The sequence below is a fragment of the Leptodactylus fuscus genome, chromosome 4, assembly GCF_031893055.1.
Source record: "Leptodactylus fuscus isolate aLepFus1 chromosome 4, aLepFus1.hap2, whole genome shotgun sequence".
In the NCBI taxonomy this organism is placed as follows: domain Eukaryota; kingdom Metazoa; phylum Chordata; class Amphibia; order Anura; family Leptodactylidae; genus Leptodactylus; species Leptodactylus fuscus.
This window is the reverse complement of record NC_134268.1, coordinates 57,658,317-57,674,322: the sequence shown is the minus strand read 5'-3', so window position 1 is coordinate 57,674,322 and position 16,006 is coordinate 57,658,317. Positions and strand designations below refer to the sequence as shown.

At 46.1% G+C, this 16,006-nt stretch overlaps 1 protein-coding gene across 1 annotated transcript in view; it reads left to right on the top strand.

Moving 5' to 3' along the window:
• The window catches only part of RP1 (RP1 axonemal microtubule associated), a 370,941-nt gene that overhangs the window by 341,563 nt on the left and 13,372 nt on the right, over positions 1 to 16,006 (top strand). The window contains exon 56 of the mRNA XM_075270496.1: positions 951 to 1,245. Coding sequence (XP_075126597.1) covers positions 951 to 1,245 — 295 coding nt within the window. The remainder of the gene's footprint in view (positions 1 to 950; positions 1,246 to 16,006) is intronic.

Here is a 16,006-nt window from a genome sequence, read left to right as displayed (position 1 = left end):
TGGTGGTTGGAGACCCCTGGTTTAGATTATGTATCTTTCCATTGCACACCTCCATAAATTATCTTCACTGCTTAACCATTGGTAAGAAGTATTTGGCATCAGATGGTAACCTTCCTTGGCTGGTGGGTAACATCTGTCCATACACTGTCTCACCTCTACTACTCAAACATCAGTCTCAGCACTACAATGAGGCGCTATCAGGTTATCACTAGAGAAGAATCATCAATATTCTCTATTTTGCAATGATGGTATTATCCGTAGTGGATCAGAAGGTATGACTTGAGTATCCATTGGAGGGTTTGCTATCTGCATGGACAATGCATGGCGGCACACATAAAATTATCACTAATGGCGTCTCTAAAAAAGCAAATCTTGGAATATTACCTGGCATAGGTCACGTCTACACGCTGTGACTCACGAAAATTCTTTGAATTCCACCTACACAAAAAAATTACAATGATTTGGCATTTACTCCAGTATTTCCTGTGTATTTGCAGCAACTTAAATTGGTATGATGTCAATCCATAGCATAAATTGACTTGTTGCGGAATGATTTTTAGTGCATTATTTAACAAAATCTCATCCGCTTGGCTCATACTGGACATTGGAGTAAGTTCGCCATCAGCAAATCCCCAGCAGCTAAGCCACTAAGATTACAACCCATGTGGACTCATCCTAAGATGGCAAAGATCCAAGATCCCACTAATGTTCTAAGCATCATAATATAGATATAAAGTATGAACAACACAGATCATAATACAGCAGTGTGTGTGACCAAAGGCGATAATTCTTCTTATTTTTAATATTATTGAATTATTTTAATTTTATTCTTATACAATAATTAGAAGTGAAGTTAGGGAATCAGTCATTTAAATAACTGAGTTTTTGAGTTAATATGATAGACTTGTTTCTTTTTATAATCTTTTCTTATGAATGTTTCATGTGCTCAGGAGCTTTACAATTGAGAGCAATGGACCCGAGACAAGAAAAGAAGTTGCCATTTCGGAAGTTGTCCATGACCAGCAAGAGGGAACTGGCAATGTCTTATTATTAACCTCCAATCATACAGAAACTGTGGAAGAGAACTTAGTGGAACACAAGGTTACAGTATACACCGGTGATGTGAGAGGCGCAGGCACCGACGCCAATGTTTATATCATTTTGTTTAATGATAATGGAAAATCGTTTGGACCTGTCCCGCTAAAACAGCCACTGGATGACACGAAACCTTTTCAGAGCGGGAAGGTAAGAACATAACATATTACAAAAAAATGTTGTTTTGCTCCTCTATACGTATTTGGAAGTTATAAACAATAATCATGCTGTTAAACTGCTAAAGGGGGTGTCCAGAAATGATAATCTGTTAGCAGGTAAATCACCATACCTCAGTACGTAAGTGAGTAATGCACTGGCTTTAAAAAGATTCCCTTCATTTGTGTCACATAACCCTCTAGAAGTTGATTTCTTCTCTTCCAGTGATGTCCCTTGTCCTCAGTCAAGCAGGCACTTTCAGTCAAACCAGGGCAAAGTGCATCACCAATGACTTGGACCACCAGTGAATCACCAGTGACTTGGATCACTAGTGAATCACCAGTGTCTGGGATCACCAGTGCATCACCAATGACTTGGATCACCAGTGAATCACCAGTGACTTGGATCACTAGTGAATCACCAGTGACTGGGATCACCAGTGCATCACCAATTACTTGGATCACCAGTGAATCACCAATGACTTGGATCACTAGTGAATCACCAGTGACTTGGATCACCAGTGCATCACCAATGACTTGGATCACCAGTGACTTGGATCACTAGTGAATCACCAGTGACTTGGATCACCAGTGCATCACCAATTACTTGGATCACCAGTGACAGATCACCAGTGCATCACCAATGACTTGGCCTTGTGGATATGTTTTCACCGTGTTCAATTCCATCTCTGGTTACAATATAGCACCGCACAAATCTAACTCTACCTCTGTTTTAATGCCCCATCTAGATATTTAGCCCAACTTTACATCCTGTCTAATTTCAGCACCACTTACATCCACAATCTAACTCCACCTCTGCTCCCTCTGTGCCATCTACATATTAGGCTCACATCCTATCTCACTTCAGTGCTGCCTATATGTTTAGCCCAAATTAGCCCAATTTTTATTTCCTACCTGCCTACATCACTGAGCAGACCACCATAGGGCTAGTATTGCTAGGTGGGACACTGTGGAGGAAGTGTCTACAAGAAGGCATCATGGATCTAGTGGGTTACAGGGCCAGAAATGACTGGTAAACAAGATGGAAATGTGGCAGTGATGATGGGGATTAATCAGAAATTGGACAAAAGGTTTGTAGGGGGTTGTATTAAAGGGCAAAGAAGGCTGTCAGACACTTTTTTTAAACTATTTTTTCTTTTTAATCCCCTTTAATATAAAAGGTTACTGTTCAAACTGCGACAAAAAAAAATAATGAAAAATGCAGTATAATAAAATTAAGAAAAAAATCATTGAACTCTCATATTATATTTATAAGTGTTGTAAACATGTTTTGGGCAAGGACTTGGCACTCTGCTGGCACCAGGACTCCTCAGAGAATGTAGTACAAGGGGGCAAACTGAAAATAAAGGAAACTTGTTGAGATCAGGGAAAATATGAAAAAAATGAGACATAAAAAAAATCCTTTTAAAGATTCAATGTAAGATTCTGTTGCAAAAAATGGTGAATAATGATGGAAAGTCAAAAAAGTCAAAAATAAGAATTTCAGCCATTATTTAGAAAATCAGGCTGGATATTCCACATTTGGTTTTTCATGAATCTTTAAATGTTTTTCTTGTCACACGGTCCTGACAGTGTAGCTGTAGACAACATATTTTGGCTGGGATTTCCATAGACTATTCTATAATTACCGTAGATTCTATTATTTCGAGTGGATGGCACAAACACATGATGTTTAACAGAGAAATCTCACATGCGGGGAAATAATTTTTATTTGCATTTCGTTATTTTCCCTTCTATTCAACATATTCAGCGTTTATAGTTCACATTTAGTAAAATGTATGATTATTAATTTTATTTGCCCATTAAAAGTACTTAATCCCTCTCGACAATTACTTGTGTTAGCATACATTAGGCAATTCCAGACGGAATCAATGTGATTGTATGAGGACAATCACTGACGTTTGCCACTTGCTGTTTTTGTACTTTGTTCTCATTGACACATTTTCATGGAATAAAGTGGCTCGTGGAAGGAATCTTTCAAGATTATTGAATATCTTTCATTTTTATAGGATTTTTTCGTAGTCATCAGACTGTATTGAGTATTTTGGATGGCCGGACATTTACTATTTTTTATTGCAAATTTGTAATATGGAATTGATAAATGGGTAATAAGTAGAGATGAGCGAACACTAAAATGTTCGAGGTTCGAAATTCGTTTCGAACAGCCGCTCAATGTTCGTGTGTTCGAACGGGTTTCGAACCCCATTATAGTCTATGGGGAACAGATACTCGTTAAGGGGGAAACCCAAATCCGTGTCTGGAGGGTCACCAAGTCCACTATGACACCCCAGGAAATGATGCCAACACCTCTGGAATGACACTGGGACAGCAGGGGAAGCATGTCTGGGGGCATCTAACACACCAAAGACCCTCTATTACCCCAACATCACAGCCTAACAACTACACACTTTACACACTCAATACCACCTCTCTGACAGTAGGAAAACACCTTGAAACATGTGTATTTGGCACTTGCAGTGAGGAGAGCTTGTCACCAGCAGTGAATTTGGCCCTTGTAGTAAGTTGAGGTTGGCACCAACATTTGTTTTGAAAATCAGGGTGGATTGAGCCTCTAACCAGCAGAGTTTGGGCAAATTCATGGTGGAGGGAGCCTCTAAACACCCCAGTTTGGGCAAATTCATGGTGGAGGGAGCCTCTAAAAACCCCAGTTTGGACCAATTCATGGTGGAGGGAGCCTCTAACCAGCCCAGTGTGGGCAAATTCATGGTGGAGGGAGCCTCTAAAAAACCCAGTTTGGACCAATTCATGGTGGAGGGAGCCTCTAACCAGCCCAGTTTGGGCAAATTCATGGTGGAGGGAGCCTCTAAAAAACCCAGTTTGGACCAATTCATGGTGGAGGGAGCCTCTAACCAGCCCAGTTTGGGCAAATTCATGGTGGAGGGAGCCTCTAAAAAACCCAGTTTGGACCAATTCATGGTGGAGGGAGCCTCTAACCAGCCCAGTTTGGGCAAATTCATGGTGGAGGGAGCCTCTAAACAGCCCAGTTTGGGCAAATTCATGGTGGAGGGAGCCTCTAAACAGCCCAGTTTGGGCAAATTCATGGTGGAGGGAGCCTCTAACCAGCCCAGTTTGGACCAATTAATGGTGGAGGGAGCCTCTAACCAGCCCAGTTTGGGCAAATTCATGGTGGAGGGAGCCTCTAAACAGCCCAGTTTGGACCAATTCATGGTGGAGGGAGCCTCTAAAAAACCCAGTTTGGACCAATTCATGGTGGAGGGAGCCTCTAAACAGCCCAGTTTGGGCAAATTCATGGTGGAGGGAGCCTCTAACCAGCCCAGTTTGGACCAATTCATGGTGGAGGGAGCCTCTAACCAGCCCAGTTTGGGCAAATTCATGGTGGAGGGAGCCTCTAAACAGCCCAGTTTGGACCAATTCATGGTGGAGGGAGCCTCTAAAAAACCCAGTTTGGACCAATTCATGGTGGAGGGAGCCTCTAAACAGCCCAGTTTGGGCAAATTCATGGTGGAGGGAGCCTCTAACCAGCCCAGTTTGGACCAATTCATGGTGGAGGGAGCCTCTAACCAGCCCAGTTTGGGCAAATTCATGGTGGAGGGAGCCTCTAAACAGCCCAGTTTGGACCAATTCATGGTGGAGGGAGCCTCTAAAAAACCCAGTTTGGACCAATTCATGGTGGAGGGAGCCTCTAAACAGCCCAGTTTGGGCAAATTCATGGTGGAGGGAGCCTCTAACCAGCCCAGTTTGGACCAATTAATGGTGGAGGGAGCCTCTAAACAGCCAAGTTTGGACCAATTCATGGTGGAGGGAGCCTCTAAAAACCCCAGTTTGGACCAATTCATGGTGGAGGGATCCTCTAACCAGCCCAGTTTGGGCAAATTCATGGTGGAGGGAGCCTCTAACCAGCCCAGTTTGGACCAATTAATGGTGGAGGGAGCCTCTAAACAGCCAAGTTTGGACCAATTCATGGTGGAGGGAGCCTCTAAAAACCCCAGTTTGGACCAATTCATGGTGGAGGGAGCCTCTAACCAGCCCAGTTTGGGCAAATTCATGGTGGAGGGAGCCTCTAAACAGCCCAGTTTGGGCACATTCATGGTGGAGGGAGCCTCTAACCAGCCCAGTTTGGACCAATTAATGGTGGAGGGAGCCGCTAAACAGCCCAGTTTGGACCAATTCATGGTGGAGGGAGCCTCTAAAAACCCCAGTTTGGACCAATTCATGGTGGAGGGAGCCTCTAAAAAACCCAGTTTGGACCGATTCATGGTGGAGGGAGCCTCTAACCAGCCCAGTTTGGACCAATTAATGGTGGAGGGAGCCTCTAAACAGCCAAGTTTGGACCAATTCATGGTGGAGGGAGCCTCTAAAAACCCCAGTTTGGACCAATTCATGGTGGAGGGAGCCTCTAACCAGCCCAGTTTGGGCAAATTCATGGTGGAGGGAGCCTCTAAACAGCCCAGTTTGGACCAATTCATGGTGGAGGGAGCCTCTAACCAGCCCAGTTTGGGCAAATTCATGGTGGAGGGAGCCTCTAAAAAACCCAGTTTGGACCAATTCATGGTGGAGGGAGCCTCTAACCAGCCCAGTTTGGACCAATTAATGGTGGAGGGAGCCTCTAAACAGCCAAGTTTGGACCAATTCATGGTGGAGGGAGCCTCTAAAAACCCCAGTTTGGACCAATTCATGGTGGAGGGAGCCTCTAACCAGCCCAGTTTGGGCAAATTCATGGTGGAGGGAGCCTCTAAACAGCCCAGTTTGGGCAAATTCATGGTGGAGGGAGCCTCTAACCAGCCCAGTTTGGACCAATTAATGGTGGAGGGAGCCGCTAAACAGTCCAGTTTGGACCAATTCATGGTGGAGGGAGCCTCTAAAAACCCCAGTTTGGACCAATTCATGGTGGAGGGAGCCTCTAAAAAACCCAGTTTGGACCAATTCATGGTGGAGGGAGCCTCTAACCAGCCCAGTTTGGACCAATTAATGGTGGAGGGAGCCTCTAAACAGCCAAGTTTGGACCAATTCATGGTGGAGGGAGCCTCTAAAAACCCCAGTTTGGACCAATTCATGGTGGAGGGAGCCTCTAACCAGCCCAGTTTGGACCAATTAATGGTGGAGGGAGCCTCTAACCACCCCAGTTTGGACCAATTCATGGTGGAGGGAGCCTCTAAACAGCCAAGTTTGGACCAATTCATGGTGGAGGGAGCCTCTAAAAACCCCAGTTTGGACCAATTCATGGTGGAGGGAGCCTCTAACCAGCCCAGTTTGGACCAATTAATGGTGGAGGGAGCCTCTAAACAGCCAAGTTTGGACCAATTCATGGTGGAGGGAGCCTCTAAAAACCCCAGTTTGGACCAATTCATGGTGGAGGGAGCCTCTAACCAGCCCAGTTTGGGCAAATTCATGGTGGAGGGAGCCTCTAAACAGCCCAGTTTGGGCAAATTCATGGTGGAGGGAGCCTCTAAACAGCCCAGTTTGGGCAAATTCATGGTGGAGGGAGCCTCTAACCAGCCCAGTTTGGACCAATTAATGGTGGAGGGAGCCGCTAAACAGCCCAGTTTGGACCAATTCATGGTGGAGGGAGCCTCTAAAAACCCCAGTTTGGACCAATTCATGGTGGAGGGAGCCTCTAAAAAACCCAGTTTGGACCAATTCATGGTGGAGGGAGCCTCTAACCAGCCCAGTTTGGACCAATTAATGGTGGAGGGAGCCTCTAAACAGCCAAGTTTGGACCAATTCATGGTGGAGGGAGCCTCTAAAAACCCCAGTTTGGACCAATTCATGGTGGAGGGAGCCTCTAACCAGCCCAGTTTGGACCAATTAATGGTGGAGGGAGCCTCTAACCAGCCCAGTTTGGACCAATTAATGGTGGAGGGAGCCTCTAACCACCCCAGTTTGGACCAATTCATGGTGGAGGGAGCCTCTAAACAGCCAAGTTTGGACCAATTCATGGTGGAGGGAGCCTCTAAAAACCCCAGTTTGGACCAATTCATGGTGGAGGGAGCCTCTAACCAGCCCAGTTTGGGCAAATTCATGGTGGAGGGAGCCTCTAAACAGCCCAGTTTGGGCAAATTCATGGTGGAGGGAGCCTCTAACCAGCCCAGTTTGGACCAATTAATGGTGGAGGGAGCCGCTAAACAGCCCAGTTTGGGCAAATTCATGGTGGAGGGAGCCTCTAAACAGCCCAGTTTGGACCAATTCATGGTGGAGGGAGCCTCTAAAAAACCCAGTTTGGACCAATTCATGGTGGAGGGAGCCTCTAAACAGCCCAGTTTGGGCAAATTCATGGTGGAGGGAGCCTCTAACCAGCCCAGTTTGGACCAATTAATGGTGGAGGGAGCCTCTAAACAGCCAAGTTTTGGGAAATTCATGGTGGAGGGAGCCTCTAACCAGCCCAGTTTGGACCAATTAATGGTGGAGGGAGCCTCTAAACAGCCCAGTTTGGACCAATTCATGGTGGAGGGAGCCTCTAAACAGCCCAGTTTGGGCAAATTCATGGTGGAGGGAGCCTCTAAAAAACCCAGTTTGGACCAATTCATGGTGGAGGGAGCCTCTAACCAGCCCAGTTTGGGCAAATTCATGGTGGAGGGAGCCTCTAAACAGCCCAGTTTGGGCAAATTCATGGTGGAGGGAGCCTCTAACCAGCCCAGTTTGGACCAATTAATGGTGGAGGGAGCCGCTAAACAGCCCAGTTTGGGCAAATTCATGGTGGAGGGAGCCTCTAAACAGCCCAGTTTGGACCAATTCATGGTGGAGGGAGCCTCTAAAAAACCCAGTTTGGACCAATTCATGGTGGAGGGAGCCTCTAAACAGCCCAGTTTGGGCAAATTCATGGTGGAGGGAGCCTCTAACCAGCAGAGTTGTGGGAAAGCAGGGTGGAGGGAGCCTCTAACCAGCAGAGTTGGTGGAAATCAGGGTGGAGGGAGCCTCTAACCAGCAGAGTTGGGGGAAATCATGTTGGAGGGAGCCTAGTATTAGCAGAATTGTGCAACGCTTATGGTGGATGAGTATGAGGATGCGGAGGAATTGGAGAGGTTGAGTACAGACATGGAGTTTCATGTTGGGGTGCTTTACACAGGTGGGCACAAAAATGAAGGCTCTATCCAGTGGTGGTTCATTTTTATCAAAGTGAGCCGGTCGGCACTCTCAGCTGACAGACGGGTGCGCTTGTCAGTGATGATGCCACCGGCTGCACTGAACACCCTCTCAGATAGGACGCTGGCGGCAGGACAGGACAGCACCTCCAAGGCATATAGGGCAAGTTCAAGCCACAGGTCCAACTTCGACACCCAATACGTGTAGGGCGCAGAGGGGTCGGAGAGGACAGGGCTGTGGTCGGAAAGGTATTCCCGCAACATGCGCCTATACTTCTCACGCCTGGTGACACTAGGACCCTCCGTGGCGGCACTTTGGCGAGGGGGTGCCATCAAGGTGTCCCAGACCTTAGACAGTGTGCCCCTCGTTTGTGTGGACCGGTGAGAACTTGGTTGCCTACTGGAGGAACTGCCCTCCCTGCCGCCAACGTCACATGCTGGAAACATCTCCATCATATTCTGCACCAATTGCCTGTGGCAAGCATTGATGCGATTGGCCCTCCCCTCTACCGGAATAAAAGACGAGATGTTGTTTTTATACCGGGGGTCAAGGATAGCAAAGATCCAGTACTGGTTGTCCTCCATGATTTTGACAATACGCTTGTCGGTTGTAAAGCACCCCAACATGAACTCAGCCATGTCTGCCACAGTGTTAGTTGGCATGACTCCTCTGGCCCCACCGGAAAGTTCAATCTCCATTTCCTCCTCATCCTCCATGTCTACCCATCCGCGCTGCAACAATGGGACGATTCGAAGTTGCCCGGAAGCCTCCTGTATCACCATCACATCATCGGACAACTCTTCTTCCTCCTCCTCCTCCTCCTCCTCCTCCATTAAACGCAGTGAAGCGGACAGATGTGTGGACCTACTCTCCAGCTGTGACGGATCGGATGCTATCCCTAACTCCTCTGTGTGATCTGAGTTATCCCTGATGTCAATCAGGGATTCTCTCAGAACACACAAGAGCGGGATTGTAAGGCTCACCATCGCATCCTCAGAGCTCACCCTCCTTGTGGACTCCTCAAAGACCCGTAGGATGTCACAAAGGTCTCTCATCCATGGCCACTCATGGATGTGAAACTGAGGCAGCTGACTTTGTGGCACCCTAGGGTTTTGTAGCTGGTATTCCATCAAAGGTCTCTGCTGCTCAACCACTCTATTCAACATCTGAAACGTTGAGTTCCAGCGTGTGGGGACGTCGCACAAAAGCCAGTGTTGTGGCACATGCAGGCGTTGCTGGAGAGATTTTAAGCTAGCAGCGGCTACTGTCGACTTGCGAAAGTGGGCGCACATGCGCCGCACTTTCACCAGTAGCTCTGGAACATTGGGGTAGCTCTTTAGGAAACGTTGCACCACTAGGTTGAAGACGTGGGCCAGGCATGGAACATGTTGGAGTCCGGCAAGCTCCAGAGCTGCTACCAGGTTCCGGCCGTTATCACAAACGACCATGCCTGGGCCCAGGTGCAGCGGCTCAAACCATATTGCCGTCTCATCGAGGAGGGCATCCCTCACCTCGGAGGCAGTGTGCTGTCTGTCCCCCAAGCTGATCAGCTTCAGCACAGCCTGCTGACGTCTACCAACGCCAGTGCTGCAACGTTTCCAACTCGTAGCTGGGGTCAATCTAACAGCGGAGGAGGAGGCGGTGGCGGAGGAGGAGGCGGTGGCGGAGGAGGAGGCGGTAGAGGAGGAGGAGGAGGGGGGTGTTCTTCTCGTGTCCCTGCCAGGAATGTTAGGCGGGGAGACGAGGTACACCGGGCCAGTTTGGGAAGCAGTCCCAGCCTCAACTACATTCACCCAGTGTGCCGTCAGTGAAATGTAGCGTCCCTGTCCGCATGCACTTGTCCACGCGTCGGTGGTCAAGTGGACCTTTGTGCAAAGCGCGGAACTAAGGGCCCGCCTGATGTTGAGTGACACGTGCTGGTGCAAGGCGGGGACGGCACACCGGGAGAAGTAGTGACGGCTAGGGACGGCATAGCGAGGTGCCGCAGTTGCCATCAGGTCCAGGAAGGCGGGAGTTTCAACAAGCCGGAACGCCAACATCTCCTGGGCCAGCAGTTTAGCGATGTTGGCGTTCAAGGCTTGCGCGTGTGGGTGGTTAGCAGTGTATTTCTGCCGCCGCTCCAATGTCTGAGAGATGGTGGGTTGTTGTAAAGAAACGCCTGATGGTGCCTTTGATGGTGCAGGAGAAGGAGATAAGACAGGACCAGGGGAGGATGAGGTAGAAGTCAACAAAGTGGCGGAGGCAGATGAAGTGGTGTCCTGGCTCGTCCTCTGGAGTGCATCGCCAGCACAGTCAGCAGTGGCAGTGGCAGAGGCAGAGGCAGTGGCAGAGGCAGTGGCAGTGGCGTGAACGGCAGGCGGCCTTTGTCCTGCCGTTGCTGCCTGCCACTGATTCCAGTGCTTGGATTCCAAATGACGGCGCATTGAAGTGGTGGACAGGTTGCTCTTCTCAGAGCCCCTAATCAATTTCGAGAGGCAAATTGTGCAGACAACACTATATCTGTCCTCGGCGCATTCCTTGAAAAAACTCCACACCTTCGAGAAACGTGCCCTCGAGGTGGGAGTTTTTCGGGGCTGGGTACGAACTGGAACATCTTGGGAGATTCCGGGTGTGGCCTGGCTTCGCCTAAGCTGCTGACCTCTGCCTCTGCCTCTAGCTACCCTTTTTGGTGCTGCACCTGCCTCAACATCCACACTACTTTCCCCGCTTGACATCCCCCCTGTCCAGGTCGGGTCAGTGTCCTCATCATCCACCACTTCCTCTTCCAACTCCTGTCTCATCTCCTCCTCCCGCACAATGCGCCGGTCAACTGGATGCCCTGACGGCAACTGCCTCACATCATCGTCGATGAGGGTGGGTTGCTGGTCATCCACCACCAAATCGAACGGAGATGGAGGAGACTCTAGTGTTTGAGCATCTGGACACAGATGCTCCTCTGTTAGGTTCGTGGAATCGTGACGTGGAGAGGCAGGTTGAGGGACAATGAAAGGAGCGGAGAACAGCTCTGGGGAGCAGGGACAGTTTGGGTTATTGTTCTGTAAAGCTTCGGAATTTTGGGAGGAAGGAAGACAAGACTGTTGGGTAATAGGAGGAGAGGAGGCAGAGTCTGACTGGCTGCTGGACAATGTGCTGTAAGCGTTCTCTGACAGCCATTGCAAGACCTGTTCCTGGTTCTCGGGCCTACTAAGGTTTGTACCCTGCAGTTTAGTTAATGTGGCAAGCAACCCTGGCACTGTGGAGTGGCGCAATGCTTGCTGCCCCACAGGAGTAGGCACGGGACGCCCTGTGGCTTCACTGCTACCTTGCTCCCCAGAACCATTCCCCCGACCTCGCCCACGGCCTCGTCCACGTCCCTTTCCGGGAGCCTTGCGCATTTTGAATTCCTAGTTAGAAATTGGCACTGTATACCAGTAGTAAAAATTGTGGGTGCACGTAACCCCAATATATTCTTTGAATTCCCAGTCAGACACTGGCACTATATGGCAGTAGCAAGAAATGAGGGTATTTGTATTCCCAATATATTCTTTGAATTCCCAGTCAGACACTGGCACTATATGGCAGTAGCAAGAAATGAGGGTATTTGTATTCCCAATATATTCTTTGAATTCCCAGTCAGACAATGGCACTGTATACCAGTAGTAAAAATTGTGGGTGCACGTAACCCCAATATATTCTTTGAATTACCAGTCAGAAACTGGCACTATATGGCAGTAGCAAGAAATGAGGGTATTTATAACCCCAATATATTCTTTGAATTCCCAGTCAGACAATGGCACTGTATACCAGTAGTAAAAATTGTGGGTGCACGTAACCCCAATATATTCTTTGAATTACCAGTCAGACACTGGCACTATATGGCAGTAGCAAGAAATGAGGGTATTTGTATTCCCAATATATTCTTTGAATTCCCAGTCAGACAATGGCACTGTATACCAGTAGTAAAAATTGTGGGTGCACGTAACCCCAATATATTCTTTGAATTACCAGTCAGAAACTGGCACTATATGGCAGTAGCAAGAAATGAGGGTATTTATAACCCCAATATATTCTTTGAATTCCCAGTCAGACAATGGCACTGTATACCAGTAGTAAAAATTGTGGGTGCACGTAACCCCAATATATTCTTTGAATTCCCAGTCAGACACTGGCACTATATGGCAGTAGCAAGAAATGAGGGTATTTGTATTCCCAATATATTCTTTGAATTCCAAGTCAGACAATGGCACTGTATACCAGTAGTAAAAATTGTGGGTGCACGTAACCCCAATATATTCTTTGAATTACCAGTCAGACACTGGCACTATATGGCAGTAGCAAGAAATGAGGGTATTTGTATTCCCAATATATTCTTTGAATTCCCAGTCAGACAATGGCACTGTATACCAGTAGTAAAAATTGTGGGTGCACGTAACCCCAATATATTCTTTGAATTCCCAGTCAGACACTGGCACTATATGGCAGTAGCAAGAAATGAGGGTATTTGTATTCCCAATATATTCTTTGAATTCCCAGTCAGACAATGGCACTGTATACCAGTAGTAAAAATTGTGGGTGCACGTAACCCCAATATATTCTTTGAATTCCCAGTCAGACACTGGCACTATATGGCAGTAGCAAGAAATGAGGGTATTTGTATTCCCAATATATTCTTTGAATTCCCAGTCAGACAATGGCACTGTATACCAGTAGTAAAAATTGTGGGTGCACGTAACCCCAATATATTCTTTGAATTACCAGTCAGACACTGGCACTATATGGCAGTAGCAAGAAATGAGGGTATTTGTATTCCCAATATATTCTTTGAATTCCCAGTCAGACAATGGCACTGTATACCAGTAGTAAAAATTGTGGGTGCACGTAACCCCAATATATTCTTTGAATTCCCAGTCAGACACTGGCACTATATGGCAGTAGCAAGAAATGAGGGTATTTGTATTCCCAATATATTCTTTGAATTCCCAGTCAGACAATGGCACTGTATACCAGTAGTAAAAATTGTGGGTGCACGTAACCCCAATATATTCTTTGAATTACCAGTCAGACACTGGCACTATATGGCAGTAGCAAGAAATGAGGGTATTTGTATTCCCAATATATTCTTTGAATTCCCAGTCAGACACTGGCACTATATGGCAGTAGCAAGAAATGAGGGTATTTGTATTCCCAATATATTCTTTGAATTCCCAGTCAGACAATGGCACTGTATACCAGTAGTAAAAATTGTGGGTGCACGTAACCCCAATATATTCTTTGAATTACCAGTCAGACACTGGCACTATATGGCAGTAGCAAGAAATGAGGGTATTTATAACCCCAATATATTCTTTGAATTCCCAGTCAGACAATGGCACTGTATACCAGTAGTAAAAATTGTGGGTGCACGTAACCCCAATATATTCTTTGAATTCCCAGTCAGACACTGGCACTATATGGCAGTAGCAAGAAATGAGGGTATTTGTATTCCCAATATGTTCTTTGAATTCCCAGTCAGACAATGGCACTGTATACCAGTAGTAAAAATTGTGGGTGCACGTAACCCCAATATATTCTTTGAATTCCCAGTCAGACACTGGCACTATATGGCAGTAGCAAGAAATGAGGGTATTTGTATTCCCAATATATTCTTTGAATTCCCAGTCAGACAATGGCACTGTATACCAGTAGTAAAAATTGTGGGTGCACGTAACCCCAATATATTCTTTGAATTACCAGTCAGACACTGGCACTATATGGCAGTAGCAAGAAATGAGGGTATTTGTATTCCCAATATATTCTTTGAATTCCCAGTCAGACAATGGCACTGTATACCAGTAGTAAAAATTGTGGGTGCACGTAACCCCAATATATTCTTTGAATTCCCAGTCAGACACTGGCACTATATGGCAGTAGCAAGAAATGAGGGTATTTGTATTCCCAATATATTCTTTGAATTCCCAGTCAGACAATGGCACTGTATACCAGTAGTAAAAATTGTGGGTGCACGTAACCCCAATATATTCTTTGAATTCCCAGTCAGACACTGGCACTATATGGCAGTAGCAAGAAATGAGGGTATTTGTATTCCCAATATATTCTTTGAATTCCCAGTCAGACAATGGCACTGTATACCAGTAGTAAAAATTGTGGGTGCACGTAACCCCAATATATTCTTTGAATTACCAGTCAGACACTGGCACTATATGGCAGTAGCAAGAAATGAGGGTATTTGTATTCCCAATATATTCTTTGAATTCCCAGTCAGACAATGGCACTGTATACCAGTAGTAAAAATTGTGAGTGCACGTAACCCCAATATATTCTTTGAATTACCAGTCAGAAACTGGCACTATATGGCAGTAGCAAGAAATGAGGGTATTTGTATTCCCAATATATTCTTTGAATTCCCAGTCAGACAATGGCACTGTATACCAGTAGTAAAAATTGTGGGTGCACGTAACCCCAATATATTCTTTGAATTACCAGTCAGAAACTGGCACTATATGGCAGTAGCAAGAAATGAGGGTATTTATAACCCCAATATATTCTTTGAATTCCCAGTCAGACAATGGCACTGTATACCAGTAGTAAAAATTGTGGGTGCACGTAACCACAATATATTCTTTGAATTACCAGTCAGAAACTGGCACTATATGGCAGTAGCAAGAAATGAGGGTATTTATAACCCCAATATATTCTTTGAATTCCCAGTCAGACAATGGCACTGTATACCAGTAGTAAAAATTGTGGGTGCACGTAACCCCAATATATTCTTTGAATTACCAGTCAGAAACTGGCACTATATGGCAGTAGCAAGAAATGAGGGTATTTGTATTCCCAATATATTCTTTGAATTCCCAGTCAGACACTGGCACTATATGGCAGTAGCAAGAAATGAGGGTATTTGTATTCCCAATATATTCTTTGAATTCCCAGTCAGACAATGGCACTGTATACCAGTAGTAAAAATTGTGGGTGCACGTAACCCCAATATATTCTTTGAATTACCAGTCAGAAACTGGCACTATATGGCAGTAGCAAGAAATGAGGGTATTTATAACCCCAATATATTCTTTGAATTCCCAGTCAGACAATGGCACTGTATACCAGTAGTAAAAATTGTGGGTGCACGTAACCCCAATATATTCTTTGAATTCCCAGTCAGACACTGGCACTATATGGCAGTAGCAAGAAATGAGGGTATTTGTATTCCCAATATATTCTTTGAATTCCCAGTCAGACAATGGCACTGTATACCAGTAGTAAAAATTGTGGGTGCACGTAACCCCAATATATTCTTTGAATTCCCAGTCAGACACTGGCACTATATGGCAGTAGCAAGAAATGAGGGTATTTGTATTCCCAATATATTCTTTGAATTCCCAGTCAGACAATGGCACTGTATACCAGTAGTAAAAATTGTGGGTGCACGTAACCCCAATATATTCTTTGAATTCCCAGTCAGACACTGGCACTATATGGCAGTAGCAAGAAATGAGGGTATTTATAACCCCAATATATTCTTTGAATTCCCAGTCAGACAATGGCACTGTATACCAGTAGTAAAAATTGTGGGTGTATATAGCCCCAATTCTATTGCTAGGGGACTTGCAGGGTATTTCTGGGGTGAAGGTGGGGGGGCACACCGTTGGAACGGGTATCGGGGTATATATCGGGTATACGGGAATACACTGACA